At 51.4% G+C, this 26,316-nt stretch overlaps 1 protein-coding gene across 1 annotated transcript in view; it reads right to left on the bottom strand.

Moving 5' to 3' along the window:
- The window catches only part of LOC106611789 (neuronal acetylcholine receptor subunit beta-2), a 60,206-nt gene extending 46,118 nt beyond the window's left edge, over window positions 1-14,088 (bottom strand). Inside the window, exon 1 of the mRNA XM_014212375.3 lies at window positions 13,576-14,088. Within this exon, the coding sequence (XP_014067850.1) occupies window positions 13,576-13,627 (52 nt within the window). The 5' untranslated portion in view covers window positions 13,628-14,088. The remainder of the gene's footprint in view (window positions 1-13,575) is intronic.
- Window positions 14,089-26,316: the final 12,228 nt, after the last annotated feature.

The following is a 26,316-nucleotide window of genomic DNA, read 5'->3' as shown; positions in this document are numbered from 1 at the left end:
CATCAGCCCTCCTCCAGCCTGCTCTCCTCCCCCCAATCCCCTCCTCTCTTCACATCAGCCCTCCTCCAGCCTGCTCTCCTCCCCCCAATCCCCTCCTCTCTTCACATCAGCCCTCCTCCAGCCTGCTCTCCTCCCCCCTTCACATCAGCCCTCCTCCAGCCTGCTCTCCTCACCCCAATCCCCTCCTCTCTTCACATCAGCCCTCCTCCAGCCTGCTCTCCTCCCCCCAATCCCCTCCTCTCTTCACATCAGCCCTCCTCCAGCCTGCTCTCCTCCAGCCTGCTCTCCTCCTCTCTTCACATCAGCCCTCCTCCAGCCTGCTCTCCTCCCACAAATCCCCTCCTCTCTTCACATCAGCCCTCCTCCAGCCTGCTATCCTCCCCCCAATCCCCTCCTCTCTTCACATCAGCCCTCCTCCAGCCTGCTCTCCTCCCCCCAATCCCCTCCTCTATTCACATCAGCCCTCCTCCAGCCTGCTCTCCTCCCCCCAATCCCCTCCTCTCTTCACATCAGCCCTCCTCCAACCTGCTCTCCTCCCCCCAATCCCTCCTTCCTTCACATCAGCCCTCCTCCAGCCTGCTCTCCTCCCCCAATCCCCTCCTCTCTTCACATCAGCCCTCCTCCAGCATTCTCTCCTCACCCCAATCCCCTCCTCTCTTCACATCAGCCCTCCTCCAGCCTGCTCTCCTCCCCTCTTCACATCAGCCCTCCTCCAGCCTGCTCTCATCCCCCCAATCCCCTCCTCTCTTCAAATCAGCCCTCCTCCAGCCTACTCTCCTCCAGCCTGCTCTCCTCCTCTCTTCACATCAGCCCTCCTCCAGCCTGCTCTCCTCCCACAAATCCCCTCCTCTCTTCACATCAGCCCTCCTCCAGCCTGCTCTCCTCCCCCCAATCCCCTCCTCTCTTCACATCAGCCCTCCTCCAGCCTGCTCTCCTCCCCCAATCCCCTCCTCTCTTCACATCAGCCCTCCTCCAGCCTGCTCTCCTCCCCCCTTCACATCAGCCCTCCTCCAGCCTGCTCTCCTCACCCCAATCCCCTCCTCTCTTCACATCAGCCCTCCTCCAGCCTGCTCTCCTCCCCCCAATCCCCTCCTCTCTTCACATCAGCCCTCCTCCAGCCTGCTCTCCTCCAGCCTGCTCTCCTCCTCTCTTCACATCAGCCCTCCTCCAGCCTGCTCTCCTCCCACAAATCCCCTCCTCTCTTCACATCAGCCCTCCTCCAGCCTGCTATCCTCCCCCCAATCCCCTCCTCTCTTCACATCAGCCCTCCTCCAGCCTGCTCTCCTCCCCCAATCCCCTCCTCTCTTCACATCAGCCCTCCTCCAGCCTGCTCTCCTCCCCCCAATCCCCTCCTCTCTTCACATCAGCCCTCCTCCAGCCAGCTCTCCTCCCCCCTTCACATCAGCCCTCCTCCAGCCTGCTCTCCTCCCCCCAATCCCCTCCTCTCTTCACATCAGCCCTCCTCCAGCCAGCTCTCCTCCCCCCTTCACATCAGCCCTCCTCCAGCCTGCTCTACTCACCCCAATCCCCTCCTCTCTTCACATCAGCCCTCCTCCAGCCTGCTCTCCTCCCCCCAATCCCCTCCTCTCTTCACATCAGCCCTCCTCCAGCCTGCTCTCCTCCCCCCAATCCCCTCCTCTCTTCAAATCAGCCCTCCTCCAGCCTGCTCTCCTCCCCCCAATCCCCTCCTCTATTCACATCAGCCCTCCTCCAGCCTGCTCTCCTCCCCCCAATCCCCTCCTCTCTTCACATCAGCCCTCCTCCAACCTGCTCTCCTCCCCCCAATCCCCTCCTTCCTTCACATCAGCCCTCCTCCAGCCTGCTCTCCTCCCCCAATCCCCTCCTCTCTTCACATCAGCCCTCCTCCAGCATTCTCTCCTCACCCCAATCCCCTCCTCTCTTCACATCAGCCCTCCTCCAGCCTGCTCTCCTCCCCACTTCACATCAGCCTCCTCCAGCCTGCTCTCATCCCCCCAATCCCCTCCTCTCTTCAAATCAGCCCTCCTCCAGCCTACTCTCCTCCAGCCTGCTCTCCTCCTCTCTTCACATCAGCCCTCCTCCAGCCTGCTCTCCTCCCACAAATCCCCTCCTCTCTTCACATCAGCCCTCCTTCAGCCTGCCCTCCTCCCCCCAATCCCCTCCTCTCTTCACATCAGCCCTCCTCCAGCCTGCTCTCCTCCCCCCAATCCCCTCCTCTCTTCACATCAGCCCTCCTCCAGCCTGCTCTCCTCCCCCCAATCCCCTCCTCTCTTCACATCAGCCCTCCTCCAGCCTGCTCTCCTCCCCCCTTCACATCAGCCCTCCTCCAGCCTGCTCTCCTCACCCCAATCCCCTCCTCTCTTCACATCAGCCCTCCTCCAGCCTGCTCTCCTCCCCCCAATCCCCTCCTCTCTTCACATCAGCCCTCCTCCAGCCTGCTCTCCTCCAGCCTGCTCTCCTCCTCTCTTCACATCAGCCCTCCTCCAGCCTGCTCTCCTCCCACAAATCCCCTCCTCTCTTCACATCAGCCCTCCTCCAGCCTGCTATCCTCCCCCCAATCCCCTCCTCTCTTCACATCAGCCCTCCTCCAGCCTGCTCTCCTCCCCCAATCCCCTCCTCTCTTCACATCAGCCCTCCTCCAGCCTGCTCTCCTCCCCCAATCCCCTCCTCTCTTCATATCAGCCCTCCTCCAGCCTACTCTCCTCCCCCCAATCTCCTCCTCTCTTCACATCAGCCCTCCTCCAGCCTACTCTTCTCCCCCCAATCACCTCCTCTCTTCACATCAGCCCTCCTCCAGCCTGCTCTCCTCCCCCCAATCCCATCCTCTCTTCACATCAGCCCTCCTCCAGCCTGCTCTCCTCCCCCCTTCACATCAGCCCTCCTCCAGCCTACTCTTCTCCCCCCAATCCCATCCTCTCTTCACATCAACCCTCCTCCAGCCTGCTCTCCTCCCCCCAATCCCCTCCTCTCTTCACATCAGCCCTCCTCCAGCCTGCTCTCCTCCCCCCAATCCCCTCCTCTCTTCAAATCAGCCCTCCTCCAGCCTGCTCTCCTCCCCCCAATCCCCTCCTCTATTCACATCAGCCCTCCTCCAGCCTGCTCTCCTCCCCCCAATCCCCTCCTCTCTTCACATCAGCCCTCCTCCAACCTGCTCTCCTCCCCCCAATCCCCTCCTTCCTTCACATCAGCCCTCCTCCAGCCTGCTCTCCTCCCCCAATCCCCTCCTCTCTTCACATCAGCCCTCCTCCAGCATTCTCTCCTCACCCCAATCCCCTCCTCTCTTCACATCAGCCCTCCTCCAGCCTGCTCTCCTCCCCACTTCACATCAGCCCTCCTCCAGCCTGCTCTCATCCCCCCAATCCCCTCCTCTCTTCAAATCAGCCCTCCTCCAGCCTACTCTCCTCCAGCCTGCTCTCCTCCTCTCTTCACATCAGCCCTCCTCCAGCCTACTCTCCTCCAGCCTGCTCTCATCCTCTCTTCACATCAGCCCTCCTCCAGCCTGCTCTCCTCCCACAAATCCCCTCCTCTCTTCACATCAGCCCTCCTTCAGCCTGCCCTCCTCCCCCCAATCCCCTCCTCTCTTCACATCAGCCCTCCTCCAGCCTGCTCTCCTCCCCCCAATCCCCTCCTCTCTTCACATCAGCCCTCCTCCAGCCTGCTCTCCTCCCCCCAATCCCCTCCTCTCTTCACATCAGCCCTCCTCCAGCCTGCTCTCCTCCCCCCTTCACATCAGCCCTCCTCCAGCCTGCTCTCCTCACCCCAATCCCCTCCTCTCTTCACATCAGCCCTCCTCCAGCCTGCTCTCCTCCCCCCAATCCCCTCCTCTCTTCACATCAGCCCTCCTCCAGCCTGCTCTCCTCCAGCCTGCTCTCCTCCTCTCTTCACATCAGCCCTCCTCCAGCCTGCTCTCCTCCCACAAATCCCCTCCTCTCTTCACATCAGCCCTCCTCCAGCCTGCTATCCTCCCCCCAATCCCCTCCTCTCTTCACATCAGCCCTCCTCCAGCCTGCTCTCCTCCCCCAATCCCCTCCTCTCTTCACATCAGCCCTCCTCCAGCCTGCTCTCCTCCCCCAATCCCCTCCTCTCTTCATATCAGCCCTCCTCCAGCCTACTCTCCTCCCCCCAATCTCCTCCTCTCTTCACATCAGCCCTCCTCCAGCCTACTCTTCTCCCCCCAATCCCCTCCTCTCTTCACATCAGCCCTCCTCCAGCCTGCTCTCCTCCCCCCAATCCCATCCTCTCTTCACATCAGCCCTCCTCCAGCCTGCTCTCCTCCCCCCTTCACATCAGCCCTCCTCCAGCCTACTCTTCTCCCCCCAATCCCATCCTCTCTTCACATCAGCCCTCCTCCAGCCTGCTCTCCTCACCCCAATCCCCTCCTCTCTTCACATCAGCCCTCCTCCAGCCTCTCTCTCCCCCCAATCCCATCCTCTCTTCACATCACCCTCCTCCAGCCTGCTCTCCTCCCCCCAATCCCCTCCTCTCTTCAAATCAGCCCTCCTTCAGCCTGCTCTCCTACAGCCTGCTCTCCTCCTCTCTTCACATCAGCCTGCTCTCATCCCACAAATCCCCTCCTCTCTTCACATTAGCCCTCCTCCAGCCTGCTCTCCTCCCCCCAATCCCCTCCTCTCTTCACATCAGCCCTCCTCCAGCCTGCTCTCCTCCCCCCAATCCCCTTCTCTCTTCACATCAGCCCTCCTCCAGCCTGCTCTCTTCCCCCCAATCCGATCCTCTCTTCACATCAGCCCTCCTCCAGCCTACTCTCCTCCCCCCAATCCCCTCCTCTCTTTACATCAGCCCTCCTCCAGCCTGCTCTCCTCCCCCCTTCACATCAGCCCTCCTCCAGCCTGCTCTCCTCACGCCAATCCCCTCCTCTCTTCACATCAGCCCTCCTCCAGCCTGCTCTCCTCCCCCCAATCCCCTCCTCTCTTCACATCAGCCCTCCTCCAGCCTGCTCTCCTCCCCCCTTCACATCAGCCCTCCTCCAGCCTGCTCTCCTCACCCCAATCCCCTCCTCTCTTCACATCAGCCCTCCTCCAGCCTGCTCTCCTCCCCCCAATCCCCTCCTCTCTTCACATCAGCCCTCCTCCAGCCTGCTCTCCTCCAGCCTGCTCTCCTCCTCTCTTCACATCAGCCCTCCTCCAGCCTGCTCTCCTCCCACAAATCCCCTCCTCTCTTCACATCAGCCCTCCTCCAGCCTGCTATCCTCCCCCCAATCCCCTCCTCTCTTCACATCAGCCCTCCTCCAGCCTGCTCTCCTCCCCCAATCCCCTCCTCTCTTCACATCAGCCCTCCTCCAGCCTGCTCTCCTCCCCCAATCCCCTCCTCTCTTCATATCAGCCCTCCTCCAGCCTACTCTCCTCCCCCCAATCTCCTCCTCTCTTCACATCAGCCCTCCTCCAGCCTACTCTTCTCCCCCCAATCCCCTCCTCTCTTCACATCAGCCCTCCTCCAGCCTGCTCTCCTCCCCCCAATCCCATCCTCTCTTCACATCAGCCCTCCTCCAGCCTGCTCTCCTCCCCCCTTCACATCAGCCCTCCTCCAGCCTACTCTTCTCCCCCCAATCCCATCCTCTCTTCACATCAACCCTCCTCCAGCCTGCTCTCCTCACCCCAATCCCCTCCTCTCTTCACATCAGCTCTCCTCCAGCCTGCTCTCCTCCCCCCAATCCCCTCCTCTCTTCAAATCAGCCCTCCTTCAGCCTGCTCTCCTCCAGCCTGCTCTCCTCCTCTCTTCACATCAGCCTGCTCTCATCCCACAAATCCCCTCCTCTCTTCACATTAGCCCTCCTCCAGCCTGCTCTCCTCCCCCCAATCCCCTCCTCTCTTCACATCAGCCCTCCTCCAGCCTGCTCTCCTCCCCCCAATCCCCTTCTCTCTTCACATCAGCCCTCCTCCAGCCTGCTCTCTTCCCCCCAATCCGATCCTCTCTTCACATCAGCCCTCCTCCAGCCTACTCTCCTCCCCCCAATCCCCTCCTCTCTTTACATCAGCCCTCCTCCAGCCTGCTCTCCTCCCCCCAATCCCCTCCTCTCTTCACATCAGCCCTCCTCCAGCCTGCTCTCCTCCCCCCTTCACATCAGCCCTCCTCCAGCCTGCTCTCCTCACGCCAATCCCCTCCTCTCTTCACATCAGCCCTCCTCCAGCCTGCTCTCCTCCCCCAATCCCCTCCTCTCTTCACATCAGCCCTCCTCCAGCCTGCTCTCCTCCACCCTGCTCTCCTCCTCTCTTCACATCAGCCCTCCTCCAGCCTGCTCTCCTCCCCCCAATCCCCTCCTCTCTTCACATCAGCCCTCCTCCAGCCTACTCTCCTCCCCCCAATCCCCTCCTCTCTTCACATCAGCCCTCCTCCAGCCTGCTCTCCTCCCCCCAATCCCCTCCTCTCTTCACATCAGCCCTCCTCCAGCCTGCTCTCCTCCCCCCTTCACATCAGCCCTCCTCCAGCCTGCTCTCCTCACGCCAATCCCCTCCTCTCTTCACATCAGCCCTCCTCGAAGCCTGCTCTCCTCCCCCCAATCCCCTCCTCTCTTCACATCAGCCCTCCTCCAGCCTGCTCTCCTCCCCCCAATCCCCTCCTCTCTTCACATCAGCCCTCCTCCAGCCTGCTCTCCTCCAGCCTGCTCTCCTCCTCTCTTCACATCAGCCCTCCTCCAGCCTGCTCTCCTCCCACAAATCCCCTCCTCTCTTCACATCAGCCCTCCTCCAGCCTGCTCTCCTCCCCCCAATCCCCTCCTCTCTTCAAATCAGCCCTCCTCCAGCCTGCTCTCCTCCAGCCTGCTCTCCTCCTCTCTTCACATCAGCCCTCCTCCAGCCTGCTCTCATCCCACAAATCCCCTCCTCTCTTCACATTAAGCCCTCCTCCAGCCTGCTCTCCTCCCCCCAATCCCCTCCTCTCTTCACATCAGCCCTCCTCCAGCCTGCTCTCTTCCCCCCAATCCGATCCTCTCTTCACATCAGCCCTCCTCCAGCCTACTCTCCTCCCCCCAATCCCCTCCTCTCTTCACATCAGCCCTCCTCCAGCCTGCTCTCCTCCCCCCAATCCCCTCCTCTCTTCACATCAGCCCTCCTCCAGCCTGCTCTCCTCCCCCCAATCCCCTCCTCTCTTCAAATCAGCCCTCCTCCAGCCTGCTCTCCTCCAGCCTGCTCTCCTCCTCTCTTCACATCAGCCCTCCTCTAGCCTGCTCTACCTCCCCCCAATCCCCCCCTCTCTTCACATCAGCCCTCCTCCAGCCTGCTCTCCTCCCCCAATCCCCTCCTCTCTTCACATCAGCCATCCTCCAGCCTGCTCTCCTCCCCCAATCCCCTCCTCTCTTCATATCAGCCCTCCTCCAGCCTACTCTCCTCCCCCAATCCCCTCCTCTCTTCACATCAGCCCTCCTCCAGCCTGCTCTCCTCCCCCCAATCCCCTCCTCTCTTCACATCAGCCCTCCTCCAGCCTGCTCTCCTCCAGCCTGCTCTCCTCCTCTCTTCACATCAGCCCTCCTCCAGCCTGCTCTCCTCCCACAAATCCCCTCCTCTCTTCACATCAGCCCTCCTCCAGCCTACTCTCCTCCCCCCAATCCCCGTCTCTCTTCACATCAGCCCTCCTCCAGCCTGCTCTCCTCCCCACTTCACATCAGCCCTCCTCCAGCCTGCTCTCCTCCCCCCAATCCCCTCCTCTCTTCAAATCAGCCCTCCTCCAGCCTGCTCTCCTCCAGCCTGCTCTCCTCCTCTCTTCACATCAGCCCTCCTCCAGCCTGCTCTCCTCCCACAAATCCCCTCCTCTCTTCACATCAGCCCTCCTCCAGCCTACTCTCCTCCCCCCAATCCCCGTCTCTCTTCACATCAGCCCTCCTCCAGCCTGCTCTCCTCCCCCAATCCCCTCCTCTCTTCACATCAGCCCTCCTCCAGCCTACTCTCCTCCCCCCAATCCCCTCCTCTCTTCACATCAGCCCTCCTCCAGCCTGCTCTCCTCCCCCCAATCCCCTTCTCTCTTCACATCAGCCCTCCTCCAGCCTGCTCTCCTCCCCCCAATACCCTCCTCTCTTCACATCAGCCCTCCTCCAGCCTGCTCTCCTCCCCCCAATACCCTCCTCTCTTCACATCAGCCCTCCTCCAGCCTGCTCTCCTCCCCCCAATCCCCTTCTCTCTTCACATCAGCCCTCCTCCAGCCTACTCTCCTCCCCCCAATCCCCTCCTCTCTTCACATCAGCCCTCCTCCAGCCTGCTCTCCTCCCCCCAATCCCCTCCTCTCTTCAAATCAGCCCTCCTCCAGCCTGCTCTCCTCCCCCAATCCCCTCCTCTATTCACATCAGCCCTCCTCCAGCCTGCTCTCCTCCCCCCAATCCCCTCCTCTCTTCACATCAGCCCTCCTCGAGCCTGCTCTCCTCCCCCCAATCCCCTCCTTCCTTCACATCAGCCCTCCTCCAGCCTGCTCTCCTCCCCCAATCCCCTCCTCTCTTCACATCAGCCCTCCTCCAGCATTCTCTCCTCACCCCAATCCCCTCCTCTCTTCACATCAGCCCTCCTCCAGCCTGCTCTCCTCCCCACTTCACATCAGCCCTCCTCCAGCCTGCTCTCCTCCCCCCAATCCCCTCCTCTCTTCAAATCAGCCCTCCTCCAGCCTGCTCTCCTCCAGCCTGCTCTCCTCCTCTCTTCACATCAGCCCTCCTCCAGCCTGCTCTCCTCCCACAAATCCCCTCCTCTCTTCACATCAGCCCTCCTCCAGCCTGCTCTCCTCCCCCCAATCCCCTCCTCTCTTCACATCAGCCCTCCTCCAGCCTGCTCTCCTCCCCCCAATCCCCTCCTCTCTTCACATCAGCCCTCCTCCAGCCTGCTCTCCTCCCCCCAATCCCCTCCTCTCTTCACATCAGCCCTCCTCCAGCCTGCTCTCCTCCCCCCAATCCCCTCCTCTCTTCACATCAGCCCTCCTCCAGCCTGCTCTCCTCCCCCCTTCACATCAGCCCTCCGCCAGCCTGCTCTCCTCACCCCAATCCCCTCCTCTCTTCACATCAGCCCTCCTCCAGCCTGCTCTCCTCCCCCCAATCCCCTCCTCTCTTCACATCAGCCCTCCTCCAGCCTGCTCTCCTCCAGCCTGCTCTCCTCCTCTCTTCACATCAGCCCTCCTCCAGCCTGCTCTCCTCCCACAAATCCCCTCCTCTCTTCACATCAGCCCTCCTCCAGCCTTCTCTCCTCCCCCCAATCCCCTTCTCTCTTCACATCAGCCCTCCTCCAGCCTGCTCTCCTCACCCCAATCCCCTCCTCTCTTCACATCATCCCTCCTCCAGCCTGCTCTCCTCCCCACTTCACATCAGCCCTCCTCCAGCCTGCTCTCCTCACCCCAATCCCCTCCTCTCTTCACATCAGCCCTCCTCCAGCCTTCTCTCCTCCCCCCAATCCCCTCCTCTCTTCACATCAGCCCTCCTCCAGCCTGCTCTCCTCCCCCAATCCCCTCCTCTCTTCAAATCAGCCCTCCTCCAGCCTGCTCTCCTCCAGCCTGCTCTCCTCCTCTCTTCACATCAGCCCTCCTCCAGCCTGCTCTCCTCCCACAAATCCCCTCCTCTCTTCACATCAGCCCTCCTCCAGCCTACTCTCCTCCCCCAATCCCCGTCTCTCTTCACATCAGCCCTCCTCCAGCCTGCTCTCCTCCCCCAATCCCCTCCTCTCTTCACATCAGCCCTCCTCCAGCCTACTCTCCTCCCCCCAATCCCCTCCTTTCTTCACATCAGCCCTCCTCCAGCCTGCTCTCCTCCCCCCAATCCCCTCCTCTCTTCACATCAGCCCTCCTCCAGCCTACTCTCCTCCCCCAATCCCCGTCTCTCTTCACATCAGCCCTCCTCCAGCCTGCTCTCCTCCCCCCAATCCCCTCCTCTCTTCACATCAGCCCTCCTCCAGCCTACTCTCCTCCCCCCAATCCCCTCCTTTCTTCACATCAGCCCTCCTCCAGCCTGCTCTCCTCCCCCCAATCCCCTCCTCTCTTCACATCAGCCCTCCTCCAGCCTGCTCTCCTCCCCCCAATCCCCTCCTCTCTTCACATCAGCCCTCCTCCAGCCTGCTCTCCTCCCCCCAATCCCCTCCTCTCTTCACATCAGCCCTCCTCCAGCCTGCTCTCCTCCCCCCAATCCCCTCCTCTCTTCCATTGCCCTCAGGCACATGCACAGCTACAAGTCTTTGTGACGTCGTCAAGTTCGCCGCTACCCGCCCAGTCCTGTCCGTTGGTCTGCCCTGTACAGAGATTGCGCGCGCCCAGTATCCAAACACGCATGGCTTAAGTTGCGTTCACTGGTCCAGTGTGTGTAGCAGGCTACCTAGTTTAAATATCAACATTATTGCCACAGCAGAATAACACTTGATTTCCATCATCAATATTGGGTCTGCTTGGCTGATACGCGCATCAGAGAGAGATGCAGAACGACAATGAGAGGAGAGGCTGCATCTGCGACCCACCGACCCAGCGCCATCCCTTCCTCAGTCGGGGGTTTCACATGTGTGTCAGGGCAACAGAAACACAGCTAGTCTAGACTCTAGCTAACTGCAGGCTATCAGCCAACCAGACTGAATATTAATGATGATGTAAATCAAGTGTTATCAAGTGTTGATCAAATGGTATGCTGCTGTGGCAGTACTGTCGCTATTTAAACTGCGACATGATCCACACAAGCCACTATCCAGCCGTATACCAGTTAGAAGATGATTCATATTATATGATTTAAAAGCATTTAAAACAAATCACAATCAGTAAAAAATAAATGGGGGGTGCCGAGGGGCGCCCTTTTTTCATTTTGAGCACCTGTCCCCTGAATGGTCTGTGCACGGCCCTGTTATTCCCCCTCCCATCTCCTCTCTTCCCTTGCTCTCCTCTCCTCTCTCCTCCCCCCTCCTCTCTTCCCTTGCTCTCCTCTCTCCTCCCCCTCCTCTCTTCCCTTGCTCTCCTCTCTCCTCCCCCTCCTCTCTTCCCTTGCTCTCCTCTCCTCTCTCCTCCCCATCCTCTCTTCCCTTGCTCTCCTCTCTCCTCCCCCCTCCTCTCTTCCCTTGCTCTCCTCTCCTCTCTGCTCCCCCTCCTCTCTTCCCTTGCTCTCCTCTCCTCTCTGCTCCCCCTCCTCTCTTCCCTTGCTCTCCTCTCTCCTCCCCTCCTCTCTTCCCTTGCTCTCCTCTCCTCTCTCCTCCCCATCCTCTCTTCCCTTGCTCTCCTCTCTCCTCCCCCTCCTCTCTTCCCTTGCTCTCCTCTCTCCTCCCCCTCCTCTCTTCCCTTGCTCTCCTCTCTCCTCCCCCTCCTCTCTTCCCTTGCTCTCCTCTCTCCTCCCCCTCCTCTCTTCCCTTGCTCTTCCTCTCCTCTCTTTCTTTGTCCCCCTCTGCTCTGCTCTCCAATCTCGTTTCCAGCGACAGTAACAGGTTACAAGTGCAGGTTGAGCGGAACAAAGGCAGGTGAGGGAGAGTGGTTTTCTTCTGTTCTCCTTTCCCTGTCTGTCATTCTCACATCAACTAATGTGGCCATGGGAAGGAGCAGGAGCAGGAGCAGAGCCTGGTTTCTAAAACCAACTGATGCAACTCCTGCTGATGGCTCTCACAGAACGTCATCTACATAAGAGACCACTCTACTTCTCTCTCTCTTTCTCTTTCTCTTTCTCTCTTCCTCGCTCTCTCGTTCTCTGGTTTCTCTCGCTCTCGCTCTCTCTATCGTATGTTTTTCTGCTCTCTGAAAATGGTCATCAGATTAACCAGGGAAGTATTCTATTCTTTGGGGTGGGTGTGCATGCGTGCAGCAAGCTAAAGACTGCTAGCGTGTGATTCCCTCTCCTGCACTCCTGGGCATTGAGAAGCCAGTGAACAAACAAGAGATCTAATCAGAGTTAGTTTTAGCACGCGTTAGCACACCCGCACTATAGGCTACCACTACAGCATGCAGCTGCTACTGGGGGAGAGAGGGGTTAGGGGAGGAGGGAGAGAGAGAGAGAGAGACAGAGAGAGAGCGAGAGAGGGAGAGAGAGAGAGAGAGAGAGATGATGGAGGTAGAAACAGACAGATGAAAAGAAAAGAGCATGTGAATGAGAGAGTTGCAGCCAGACAGAAAGATAGTGAGTAAAAGAGACTAATCTTTACAACCCTCCAAACTTTACAGCCACACACCAAATAAAGAGAGAGAGAGAGTGCAAGACAGTGAGAACACGAAGCTAAACTCTACAGAGGCGGTTGCCAGATTGAGTGGTTTCCAGACAGAGTGAGACAAGAGGTGACAGTGACACAGTCACGCTATGTTGTCTCCCGAGACAGCTCTCGGAGGACAGGCTGAGCATCTAGTCTGCAGGTGCTCACTACATGTCCTCAGGAGGAAGATAAGGGAAGTTGAGAAAACATTCACAGGGTGACCCCTCATTAGGCCTATATGAGAATCCAAGTATCTAATCTTGGGAGAGTTGTGCTTTTGGAGTGAAATAGTTTTTTCCAACAGCCCCAGTGTTCACCAACAGCGTAGAGTAGACTGAGTTGAATAGCATGACTAAACTGAAACGTAGGCCTATCCTAATTCAGCACCTTGGACAGCGTCTGTAAAAGGGGCCCTTATTCAGCACCTTGGACAGCGTCTGTGAAAAGACCCGTATTCAGCACCTTAGATAGCGTTGGTAAAAGCGGCCGTAATTCAGCACCATGGACAGCATAAGCATACCATTAAAGATGTGACGCACCGACATATCTACAATGTAGAGGTAAGTCAAAGGAACGTATATTTAAATTCCTCTTTGGGTTTGAGTAAAACGTATATATTCCAAATCCAGGGTGGAAAGGCACCTTGACGTCCTAATCATCATCAGCAGTGAACCATTGAGCACAATTAGCCATTATGAAATCATAAAAGCCTAATCAAGCAGGTTTATTTGGCATTGTGTGTGTTCAATTAGACACAACATTTAAATGGCTGTCATAAAATACCTATAATGTCAAAAGATTTCAAAGAAGTGTTATGAGGAGTCAGTTTGACCATTTCTACAATTCGGCCAAAATATTTCAACCTTAGGCCTATTAGCTTCAAGCCTAATAAAGATTGATACTGTGTGTGAAATTCGGAGACCTCTCTCTAGGCCTGTGTGTGTATGTCACACATTGCTGCGTAGTGCCTAACAGCCAGCGTGCATGTTGTGTAAAATCGAGCACGTTAGTTAACGGAGCCGTTAAAATCACGTGCCTTAACACAATCTGACGCACGGAATACCTGCAATACTTTCCCCACTGGTCTGTCCGTTGAAAATATATAATGTTATCAAAGCAGGGAAACAATTTAAACATCATCATAATTTACAACAGCAGGCTAGCCTCTCATAAAAACAATTATAAACATAACCCCCGTTACGCATAGCCTAGGCGCTATCCAGACAGGAATTAGAATATATGTCTTTGACTTTATGCATCCTATGTCTTGATATTCAAACGAAATTATTATCAATTAGAATCGTTAAAAATAGGCTGTCTCCACCCTGTAAGCACCATGGATATGCAGGATGTGTCGCGGCCGAATTACAATATGAAGAGCCACGGTAAACTATAGTTATGGTCCTGTCTAAGTATACCCAGGGTACCCCGGGGGTCCCGCACAGGGCCGAGTAGATTTGGAGGGATTACTCACTTGCCAAGGTGAGAACCAGGAGAGCGAGCGCTGCTGTCGCCCGGTCTGCCATCGCCTTTCACTCCCTCCACTGCGACCGACACCCGAAAACTTGGAGATGTACGAGTTGTCTGTTTCCCCCCTTTTCGCCCTCAGTGTGAAAATGAAAAATAATACCAGAGACAGCACACACCAGCGCGCGGTAAGAGGGTGACTTAAGGTGTCATTTTAAGTCGTTGGTATCCGATGATGCCCGTTGGTTTGATAAAGGGAGAGGCTTCAAATGTCGTTACGAGGCGAGGAGAAGATTGTTCAGTCTTCCCAGATGCGGAGGCTTGTTTCTGTCACAACGCGTCTGAGTGGGGCTACGCGTCCGACCCCCACCAGGAACTGTGAGCGCACAGCAAACCGGGGGCGCAGAAAAGGTTTCCCTAATTTGACTTGAGTATTGAAACGTTATTTTCCCTGAAATGTGGCGGCTCTGGAGATGGATGACCAGTTACCGGAGATAGGGTAGTCCTGTAGATGAATGATTAAAGGGGTCGTCCTCACTTTGCCCTGCCCGCCTGGTGTGCTCTCCGTCGGGCTGCGATAGGTTCCAGTCTCCATATATCGCTCAGTTCTGATCTACACAGTTGACATTTGTGACAACAAACATGAAGCAATTACAGTAGAGATCCCCGAGGCGGTCGTTCGGGAAAGCCTTTCAGACATAGGCTGCATTTACTTATTTTAATTGAAGGGGGATTAATCCTTGGAAAAACACATTTTGGTTTAAGTTAAACCCCTTCTCCATGGGGCGCCACTCAAATAACACAAAATACGGCTTTTAATCTGACAAATAAAATAACACTTTTTTATGTTCAGGCTTCCAAGCAGTCATCACCATAACGCATGATCATGACAGGGTAAAAAACTTGCCCCTAAAGATCTAAATAGAGCGAGATTGATAGCCCATGCAGAATAACTATGTGGGCACCATGATGCCTGATGTCAAAGTTATCTGCATTAAACATATTAGACCCGGCAAATGGGTAGGATGCGCACCGCATGGAGCCGTCCCTTCCCGCTATAGCCGGAAGAGAGGCGCTGGCTCGGCGGGAGTGCGTCAAGGGGCAGGGCTTTGGGTGCGGAAGAATCATCAACCCATCACAGAAATATCAGATACATTCATGAAGGGTTATGTAAAAAAAAAAGTTAAAAAAAATGGATATTCCGAGGGCCATTTAGAGTGCTGGTCGAAATGTCTACCGCCACTCTGGTTGAAAGGTCAACTGCCACTTTGGACAAGGTCTGCATTGTAGTTTAATATCACACAAGTGAATGTGCCCTAACCACGCTGCAAAGCATATAGTGACACATACACATTGCATATACCACACTAAATAATTATACTCGAAAATTGTCTGCCCCACTTCACTCAAGCCAATAATGAGTGCAGTGATGGCTGACCGCCTCATGACTGGATGAGTATGCTGTACGCTGTATGGTGAAGAGTGAGATATGTCAATGCTGAAACCATGCGAAGCGTTTCATTTCATCACCCGAGAATTAACACAACTTCAGCCTCGCACTGCGGCCTCAGCTGGTAAGGGACTAGGTAATAACTATGGAGTGAGATTATGCAATTAACTCTGCGTGAACTTAATTAAACACAGTTTATCTGAGACCCGTGCTAGACCGTGCTAACTTCCCAGGGATATTTCTGTAGAGTGGACAGAAGGGCGGAGGAAGATGAATGGCTAGCGAGGAATTGAGAGAAGAGAAACAGCTACACACTCCTCTCGTCAACTCCAACCCCAAACCCACCCAACCCACACAACCCACCCAACCCACACAACCCACCCAACCCACCCAACCCACCCAACCCACACAACCCACACAAACCCACCCAACCCACCCAACCCACCCAACCCACACAAACCCACCCAACCCACACACACAACCCACACAACCCACACAAACCCACCCAACCCACCCAACCCACACAACCCACACAACCCCACCCAACCCACACAAACCCACCCAACCCACCCAACCCACACAAACCCACACAACCCACACAACCCACACAAACCCACCCAACCCACACAACTCACACAACCCACACAACCCACCCAACCCACACAACCCACCCAACCCACACAACCCACACATTCACAGGACAACAGTATATATTTACTTTAAAGCAGTATATCCCAGCGCAACGTGAAGTGGGCATGCCATAGCAGAGACACATCAAATGAACATTTATCATTATACCTGCCCCCCTTCACTCCCGGTAACCCCAACTCACTGAAACAAATAATAATGACCATTAGGCCTGCTCCTAAAAGCTGTGATGTGGTGGGTGGAGGGAGGTGGAGGGCTGAGGATGGAGGGTGGAGAGAGAGTAGAAAATACATTAAATCTAATCAGAGCTACTTAGAGATCACTGAAGATCACTTCAACACATTCCCCACCAACCTACCCATAGCGGTATCTACCTTCCTGTCTCCTGCCATGCTTCTCTCCCCCTGACTCACACCCCTCTCCTCTCTTCAGATCCTCCTCTTCTCCCCTGACTCACACCCCTCTCCTCTCTTCAGATCCCCCTCTTCTCCCCTGACTCACACCCCTCTCCTCTCTTCAGATCCTCCTCTTCTCCCCTGACTCACACCCCTCTCCTCTCTTCAGATCCTCCTCTTCTCCCCTGACTCACACCCCTCTCCTCTCTTCAGATCCCCCTCTTCTCCCCTGACTCACACCCCTCTCCTCTCTTCAGATCCTCCTCTTCTCCCCCCCTGACTCACACCCCTCTCCTCTCTTCAGATCCCCCTCTTCTCCCCTGACTCACACCCCTCTCCTCTCTTCAGATCCTCCTCTTCTCTCCCCCTGACTCACACCCCTCTCCTCTCTTCAGATCCTCCTCTTCTCCCCTGACTCACACCCCTCTCCTCTCTTCAGATCCCCCTCTTCTCCCCTGACTCACACCCCTCTCCTCTCTTCAGATCCTCCTCTTCTCCCCTGACTCACACCCCTCTCCTCTCTTCAGATCCTCCTCTTCTCCCCTGACTCACACCCCTCTCCTCTCTTCAGATCCCCCTCTTCTCCCCTGACTCACACCCCTCTCCTCTCTTCAGATCCTCCTCTTCTCCCCCCCTGACTCACACCCCTCTCCTCTCTTCAGATCCCCCTCTTCTCCCCTGACTCACACCCCTCTCCTCTCTTCAGATCCTCCTCTTCTCTCCCCCTGACTCACACCCCTCTCCTCTCTTCAGATCCTCCTCTTCTCCCCTGACTCACACCCCTCTCCTCTCTTCAGATCCCCCTCTTCTCCCCTGACTCCATTCCCCTTTTAACCCACACTTCTCTACCCATTCGTTTGTCACACTGTTGGCTTGCTTGTAGGTTTGAGTCCTGTTTCTTTACCTTCAAGTGCTCATCGACCATGCCGTTTTGTAGGAGGCAATTCCCATTTAAATTCAGTTGGTGTATGTGTGATATAATAAATTCATATAACTGTGGGACATTTGTGTTCCCATATGACAGGCAGGGACAGGGCGTTCCCTAATTCCAGGCTGGTGGTCTGTCACAACCAGATACTGTCCTACTCTGATGACTACAACTCACCCTGATGGTTCAGTCTCTGGACAGGACCTCATACACTCAGTCCCCCTCCCCTGAAAACTGCTATACTCTTCTTCTCCTCTTTCTCTCCCCCTCTGTCTTTTCTCCATCTCCCTTCCCCTTCTCTCCTCTGCATATCTCCCCCTCTCTCCTCTCTCCTCTGCATATCTCCCCCTCTCACCTCTCTCCTCTGCATATGTCCCCCTCTCTCCTCCGCATATGTCCCCCTCTCCATCTTCTCCCTCTTTTACACCCCCTTCTCCTCCTTTCTCTCTCTCCTCTTCTCTCTTTGTCTCTCCCTTCATCCTCATATCACCCCCTCTCTCTGTAATAAGCATGTCTACTGTGTCTCTGGTCAGAACCGTCTCAGTGGATTCCAGTGTTGTCTGTGGGACCAAGAGTCTCTTCATGTCATATGTAATAGTACCCTGCAGTATTCAATCGAGCTACGCTGTGATCCCGATAGTCATGCATGCACTAACATATACCCACCATGACAGGCTTACGCATGCCAGCAGAACATATGATATAGTCATGCCCTCACTGTACAGGCCTGTATAGCATTGAAACATTGTGTTGTCCGGGCCTGTATAGAAACCTTGCGTTGTCTAGGCCTGTATAGTATAGAAACATGAATGAGTTGTCCGGGCCTGTATAGAAACCTTGCGTTGTCTAGGCCTGTATAGTATAGAAACATTAATGTGTTGTCCAGGCCTGTATAGAAACATTCATGTGTTGTCCAGGCCTGTATAGAAACATTCATGTGTTGTCCAGGCCTGTATAGAAACATTAATGTGTTGTCCAGGCCTGTATAGTATAGAAACATTCATGTGTTGTCCAGGCCTGTATAGAAACATTGTGTTGTCCAGGCCTGTATAGTATAGAAACATTAATGTGTTGTCCAGGCCTGTATAGTATAGAAACATTAATGTGTTGTCTAGGCCCGTATAGAAACATTGTGTTGTCCAGGCCTGTATAGTATAGAAACATTAATGTGTTGTCCAGGCCTGTATAGAAACATTCATGTGTTGTCCAGGCCTGTATAGAAACATTCATGTGTTGTCCAGGCCTGTATAGTATAGAAACATTCATGTGTTGTCCAGGCCTGTATAGAAACATTGTGTTGTCCAGGCCTGTATAGTATAGAAACATTAATGTGTTGTCCAGGCCTGTATAGTATAGAAACATGAATGTGTTGTCTAGGCCCGTATAGAAACATTGTGTTGTCCAGGCCTGTATAGTATAGAAACATGAATGTGTTGTCCAGGTCTGTATAGTATAGAAACATTAATGTGTTGTCCAGGCCTGTATAGTATAGAAACATTAATGTGTTGTCTAGGCCCGTATAGAAACATTGTGTTGTCCAGGCCTGTATAGTACAGAAACATTAATGTGTTGTCCAGGCCTGTATAGTATAGAAACATTAATGTGTTGTCTAGGCCCGTATAGAAACATTGTGTAGTCCAGGCCTGTATAGTATAGAAACATTAATGTGTTGTCCAGGCCTGTATAGAAACATTGTGTTGTCCAGGCCTGTATAGGAACCTTGCGTTGTCTAGGCCTGTATAGTATAGAAACATGAATGTATTGTCCAGGCCTGTATAGAAACATTCATGTGTTGTCCATGCCTGTATAGAAACCTTCATGTGTTGTCCAGGCCTGTATAGAAACATTGTGTTGTCCAGGCCTGTATAGTATAGAAACATTAATGTGTTGTCCAGGCCTGTATAGTATAGAAACATTAACGTGTTGTCCAGGCCTGTATAGAAACATTGCGTTGTCCAGGCCTGTATAGTATAGAAACATTAATGTGTTGTCCAGGCCTGTATAGAAAAATGAATGTGTTGTCCAAGACTGTATAGAAACAATGTGTTGTCCAGGCCTGTATAGAAAAATGAATGTGTTGTCCAAGACTGAAAAGAAACATTAATGTGTTGTCCAGGCCTGTATAGAAACATTGTGTTGAAAATGTTTTGCATAGTCAACTTACACATACAGTTGAAGTCGGAAGTTTACATACACTTAGGTTGGAGTCATTAAAACTTGTTTTTAAACCACTCCAAAAATGTCTTGTTAGCAAACTATAGTTTTCGTAAAACTGACTGTCCTACCGATCCTTGACTTCGGCAATGTCATTTACAAAATAGGCTCCAACACTCTACTCAGCAAATTGGATGCAGTCTATCACAGTGCCATCCGATTTTATCACCAAAGCCCCATATACTACTCACCACTGCGACCTGTATGCTCTCGTTGGCTGGTCCTCGCTACATATTCGTTGCCAAACCAACTGGCTCCAGGTCATCTACAAGTCTTTGCTAGGTAAAGCCCCGCCTTATCTTAGCTCACTGGTCACCATAGCAACACCCACCCATAGCACGCGCTCCAGCAGGTATATTTCACTGGTCATCCCCAAAGCCAACACCCCCTTTGGCCGCCTTTCCTTCCAGTTCTCTGCTGCCAATGACTGGAACGAATTGCAAAAATCACTGAAGTTGGAGACATATCTCCCACACTAACTTTAAGGGTCAGCTGTCAGAGCAGCTTACCAATCGCTGCAGCTGTACACAGCCCATCTGTAAATAGCCCATCCAACCAACTACCTACCTCATCCCCATATTTGTTTTTGTTTTTCTGCTCTTTTGCACACCAGTATTTCTACTTGCACATCCACATCTGCACATACAGTTGTATTCGAAGGTTTCATAAACTAGTTTTAATGACTCCAACCTAAGTGTTTCAACCACTCCACAAATTTCTTGTTAACAAACTATAGTTTTGGCAAGTCGGTTAGGACATCTACTTTGTGCATGACGCAAGTCATTTTTCCAACAATTGTTTACAGACAGATTATTTCACTTATAATTCACTGTATCACAATTCCAGTGGGTCAGATGTTTACATGCACTAAGTAAACTGTGACTTTAAATAGGTTGGAAAATTCCAGAAAATTATGTCATGGCTTTAGAAGCTACTGATAGGCTAATTGACATCATTTGAGTCAATTGGAGGTGTAGCTGTGATTGTATTTTAAGGCCTACCTTCAAACTCAATGCCTCTTTGCTTGACATCATGGGAACATCCAAAGAAATCAGCCAAGACCTTTAGAAAAAGAATTGTAGACCTCCACAAGTCTGGTTCATCCTTGGGAGCAATTTCCAAACGCCTGAAGGTACCACAGTAGTACGCAAGTATAAACGCCATGGGACCACGCAGCCGTCATACCGTTCAGGAAGGAGACACATTCTGTCTCCTAGAGATGAACATACTTTGGTGTGAAAGGTGCAAATCAATCCCAAAACAACAGCAAAGGACCTTGTGAAGGTGCTGGAGGAAACCGGTACAAAAGTATCTATATGTACAGTAAAACGAGTCCTATATCAACATAACCTGAAAGGCCGCTCAGCAAGGAAGAAGCCACTGCTCCAAATCCGCCATAAAAAAAGCCAGACTACGGTTTGCAACTGCACATGGGGACAAAGATTGTACTTTTTGGAGAAATGTCCACTGGTCTGATGAAACAAAAATAGAACTGTTTGGCCATAATGACCATCGTTATGTTTGAGGAAAAGGGGGAAGCTTGCAAGCCGAAGATCACCATCCCAACTGTGAAGGACGGGGGTGGCAGCATCATGTTGTGGGGGTGCTTTGCTGCAGGAGGGACTGGTGCACTTCACAAAATAGATGGCATCATGAGCAAGGAAAATTATGTGGACATATTGAAGCAACATCTCAAGACATCAGTCAGGAAGTTAAAGCTTGGTCGCCAATGGGTCTTCCAAATGGACAATGACCCCAAGCATACTTCCAAAGTTGTGGCAAAATGGCTTAATGACAACAAAGTCAAGGTATTGGAGTGGCCATCACAAAGCCCTGACCTCAATCCTATAGAACATTTGTGGGCAGAACTGAAAGTGTGTGTTCCGAGCAAGGAGGCCTACAAACCTGACTCAGTTACACCAGCTCTGTCAGGAGGAATGGGTCAAAATTCACCCAACTTATTGTGGCAAGCTTGTGGAAGGCTACCCAAAACGTTTGACCCAAGTTAAACATTTTAAAGGCAATGCTACCAAATACTAATTGAGTGTATGTAAACTTCTGACCCATTGGGAATGTGATGAAATAAATATAAGCTGAAATAAGTCATTCTCTCTACTATTATTCCAGACATTTCACATTCTTAATATAAAGTGGTGATCCTAACTGACCCAAGACAGGGAATTTTTACTAGCCTCTCCCCTATTTGAACTAGATATTTTGTGTGCCATTTTAAAATGTATGTAGTTCTGTTCTTGTCTAATAATGTTCTGTATTATGTCATGTTTCATGTTTTGTGTGGACCCCAGGAAAAGTAGCTGCTGCTTTCACAACAGCTAATTGGGATCCTAATAAAATACCAAATAGTAGGGGAATTTGAGGAGAGAGCTGGGTTAGGGAGGAGAGAGGGGGTGAAGGGAGGAGCAGGGAGGGGATGGCTGTGGTAGAGATGTGGCTTAAGAGATGCCACTCTGTGTTTCTGACAGGTTGTTCACCACTGGCAGCAGACTAGTGTGGATGAGTCAGAGCCATCCCTGCTGTGACGATAGATAAAAATGTCTGAATCTGGATGGTGGGTGGGGTTGCAGGTGTGTGTGTGTGTGTATGAGTGTGATTGCAGGTTTTGCTCCACTTCCTCTTTTTAGGTCATGCCAACCGACACATACTGGTTATGGTTGGAACCCAAAATCTTACATTTTACTCATCAGACCAAAGGACAGATTTCCACCTGTCTAATGTCCATTGCTCGTGTTTCTTGGCTCAAGCAAGTCTCTTCGTCTTATTGGTGTCCTTTAGTAGTGGTTTCTTTGCAGCAATTCAACCATGAAGGCCTGATTCACGCAGTCTCCTCTGAACAGTTGATATTGAGATGTGTCTGTTACTTGAACTCAGTGAAGCATTTATTTGGGCTGCAATTTCTAAGGATGGTAACTCTAATGAACTTATCCTCTGCAGCAGAGGTAACTCTGGGTTTTCCTTTCCTCTGGCGATCCTCATGAGAGCCAGTTCCTCATAGTGCTTGGTTTTTGCGACTGCACTTGATGAAACTCTCAAAGTTCTTAATTTTCCAAATTGACTTACCTTCATGTCTTAAAGTAATGATGGACTGTCATTTCTCTTTGCTTATTTGAGCTGTTCTTGCCATAACATGGACTTGGTCTATCATCTGTATACCACCCCTACCTTGTCACAACACAACTGATTGGCTGAAATGCATTAAGAAGAAAAGGAATTCCACAAATTAACAAGGCACACCAGACTACCTCATGAAGCTGGTTGAGAGAATGCCAAGAGTGTGCAAAGCTGTCATCAAGGCAAAGGGTGGCTACTTCGAAGAATCTCAAATCTAAAATATATTTTGATTTGTTTAACACTTTTTTGGTTACTACATGATTCCATATGTGTTATTTCATAGTTTTAATGTCTTTACTATTTTTCTACAATGTAGAAAATAGTACAAATAAAGAAAAACCCTGGAATAAGTAGGTGTCCAAACTTTTGACAGGTACTGTGCATTACCCAAAGATAAATACTAGACAGTTAAAACATTGGCATGGAGAAAAGCACCAGGAATGGATGACTTTAACACAGAATTCTATTTAACATTTTGGGAAAAGTAGTGCCCATATTTACCCAAATGACAACACATTTTACTCAATTCAGTGCTTCACAGTTCCATGTATGAAACTGTTGTCTCAGTTATATAAATACCAGGAAAGTCTGGAGAGTCCCCTGCTGATTACAGACCCATACATTTTATAAATTGCGACAATAATATAACAAACTCATAAGCAATAGAATGGCAAACGTTTTACAAGACAATCAAACAGGGTTTATTAAAAATATACAAACAAATACAGTGTAATGTTTCAATGTAATACAATTTCATGTGTTATTTCATAGTTCTGATGTCGTCACTATTATTCTACAATGTGGAAAATAGTCAAAATAAAGAAAAACCCTTGAATGAGTAGGTGTGTCCAAACTTTTGACTGGTACTGTATGTGTGTATATATATATATATATATATATATTAAAATACAAAAACACAGTCAAGGGAAGCACAAATAGAACATCACAAATAACCTAGTACAAAAGTTACATTCCTCCACAAATAAGTCCCCAATCAGTACTTTACATTTCCTGTACTGCACTAGAACATCAAGATTAAATGGATTTTGGATTTTGTTCCAGCAATATGGTGTATTAAAACTAAAAATACATTTACCTATCTCAGTGGAGAGAGTTAACCAATCCTGTGAACGGGTTAGGCAACTCAGGTGTCTATACTTCAACAGCTAAGTTAGATAAGACGGAAGTTTATGAAGTAGGGCCTTGTAAACCAAAAGGAAGTAATGTAGAGATCTATGGGTCTTTAGCGAAGTCCAGGCAAACTGTTGATACGGGATGCAGTGATGAGTATTACAACGGTTAAGCTGAGTTGATTGCCCACAGGCAACTTGTAACTGCTACGTGTTCTTTATGTAGGGTTCGTGTGTACTGTGTTTGGTTACTGTATTCCTACAGGGAACACTGGGCCTGAGTCTTATAGGGATGATTGTGTTGTCTGTTGTTGATTCCTGTAGGGAGGAGGTGTGTCCTGAACAGGGTTATGTCACCATGATTCGTACTGTGTTCAACCCTAGCCAGACAGTACACACCTGACTCAGACTGCGCCATGACCCAGTGCCAACACTCTGTCCACACCACACACACACACACACACACCTTGTCCCTAAGCACCTTGTCCCTAAACACCCTCTCAAACAAACACACATTTTCTCGAACACACGTTCTAATGCATCAACAACTGGCAGATACACACACACACACACACACAGTGCACCGTCCTTACAGACCCTCTCAAACGAGCACACAGATGGTCATGATTTTTTTGTTCTCCTCTGAGACTTCTGCTTTCTCTTTCCTCACATTCTACTTTTCTATTTTTCCGTCATCGTTCTTGCTGTTTCTGTTTTTATCTCTCTAACAGACTATGACCAGTACAGGCCACTGGCGTCCACAGATTCCTGTTTACAGTGGCCGGCGTCAAACTGACCGATAATAGCGAATCGATGCCGACAGGACAAAAAGACACACAACGCTGCATCCTATGACTCAGCCCAGCCAGGTCACCCATGATACAAGTCGGTATTCGACGTCCATCCATGTCTGAGGACGTCGGGAGATGTGGAAACCAGCCACTAGGGGCAGCAGTGAGCGCTGTTACCTTTAAGTAGGTTTCGGGTTTGATAGGGTGTTGTGGATGGCGATGGGTGTAAGCATCTGTCTCTTGTTCAAAAGGTTGCACATTTTTGTTTTTAGCCTATCCCAAACCAAACCCTTACCTTAAACATTCAGAGTTAATGCCTAAACTTAACCTTAAACATGTTTGGAGCAACTTCGAAATTTGAAGTTTGAGAAACATGGTTGACCGTGGGAACAACTTAGGCGTTTGAGAAACATGGATGACCGTCTAACTCTGACTTGAGTCTGTGGGAGCTTGTTACTCAGCCAGCATCCTTAAGATGCTGGACCCTGTATCACAGGCGCTTAGATTTAGAACCAATGCAAGACCACTCCCCCGTCCCTGTGATCTATACGACATGATGAAGTGGTCTTTTCTTCCTACCAGAAGGCTGAAGTATTGGTACATCTTTGTGGACAAAGCATTTCTTGTACTATTGCCCTCGTATCTGTGATCCTCACCATGTCATCACAAACCTACATTCTCCATGCTCGACTGCTACAATCTTTCACGGTTCTGAAGCACAGGACGGAAATGGGAAAAATGTAATATCCCTATAATTCTATGTTGTCTGAGAACGAGCTGCGAAACAGTTTAGAACTGGAGGAGAGAGTATCGTTTGTTGAGTTTAAAGCTCTGGTAGAGGACAATGCTTGTGATTGTTTTTAAAGTATTGTATTGTGTCCTTTGTGGTGGCGGTCCCGTGGTGGCTCAGTTGGTAGAGCATGGTGTTTGCAACGCCAGGGTTGTGGGTTCGATTCCCACAGGGGACCAGTACGGAGAAAAAAAAATGTATGAAATGTATGTACTAAGTCGCTCTGGATAAGAGTGTCTGCTAAATGACTAAGAATGTAAATGTAAAATGTATAAACACGCCAACTACTTCCTGCTGACCTCTTGGCCAGGTCCCCCTCGAAAAAGAGGTTTCTTAGCGCAAAGGTATTTTCCTGGTAAATAATATACCCTACTGAATCTACCAAGAACATCTCCCTCTCTGCTCTCAAAAACTGCCTCCTTCTCACACAGAAACACACACACAGGATTAGGGCCTTAAGATGAACATCGAGGACCCTCTCCAAGTCTAAATAATCAGTCTGGGTTTTTGTCTGTGTGCCACCAGGCGTGTGTTCTGATGAACTATCCCGTTATTTCATGGTGTCCTTTCCTCTACCCCTCTACTGGGAGACCCTGGAAGCTTTTAATTCAAATTAAGATCATTAACTAACTAACCTGTTTATAACATGCAGTCATAACTTTTAAATCACTAACAAAATAAAGTTGGTCCTTTAAACACTCGAACACTTGGGAGGGAGGCTAAATCAGTTTCATTTAAACATGTCAAAGAAGGTTCATAAGTTCATAGAAGTATTTAACCTTGAAGTTCAAATTCTGGCTTTCTGGCTCAGTGGAGTCTGAGATCGCCCTGCAGGGCTTGAGTTGAGAAGTAAAGCTCAAGGTTTTAAACCTCAGATTACTATTGGTCCTACTGACTATATCAATGCCCGTTTCCCAGCACAGGCCCAACCAGGAAAACAGATGCACATCAATATGATGAAAACAACCATAGATTATAGAGAGAGGAGTGCAGGCAGAGCACATCATATAAACACATTAACACCTGAGGCGAAGCCTACTCCGATAACATTAGCAACGAGACAGAGAGATGGCGGAGGAGACAAAGACAATGATAAGAGGATTGTCAGGAGAGGAGAGAGGGTGGAAAAGTTCAACAGATACAGGTTTAGAGGGAGAATGGGGGAGATGGGTAGGGAGAGAGAGTTGAAATTGAATTGAGAGAGAGATATCACATGCTGTATCCTCACTGTTAGTGATGCAGTCCAGTTCTCTCCCAATATTATTTATTCATT

The sequence above is a fragment of the Salmo salar genome, chromosome 09 (assembly GCF_965601325.2).
Source record: "Salmo salar chromosome 09, fSalSal1, whole genome shotgun sequence".
Lineage (NCBI taxonomy): Eukaryota > Metazoa > Chordata > Actinopteri > Salmoniformes > Salmonidae > Salmo > Salmo salar.
The sequence above is the reverse complement of the archived record's forward strand: the minus strand, read 5'-3'. Positions and strand labels throughout refer to the sequence as shown.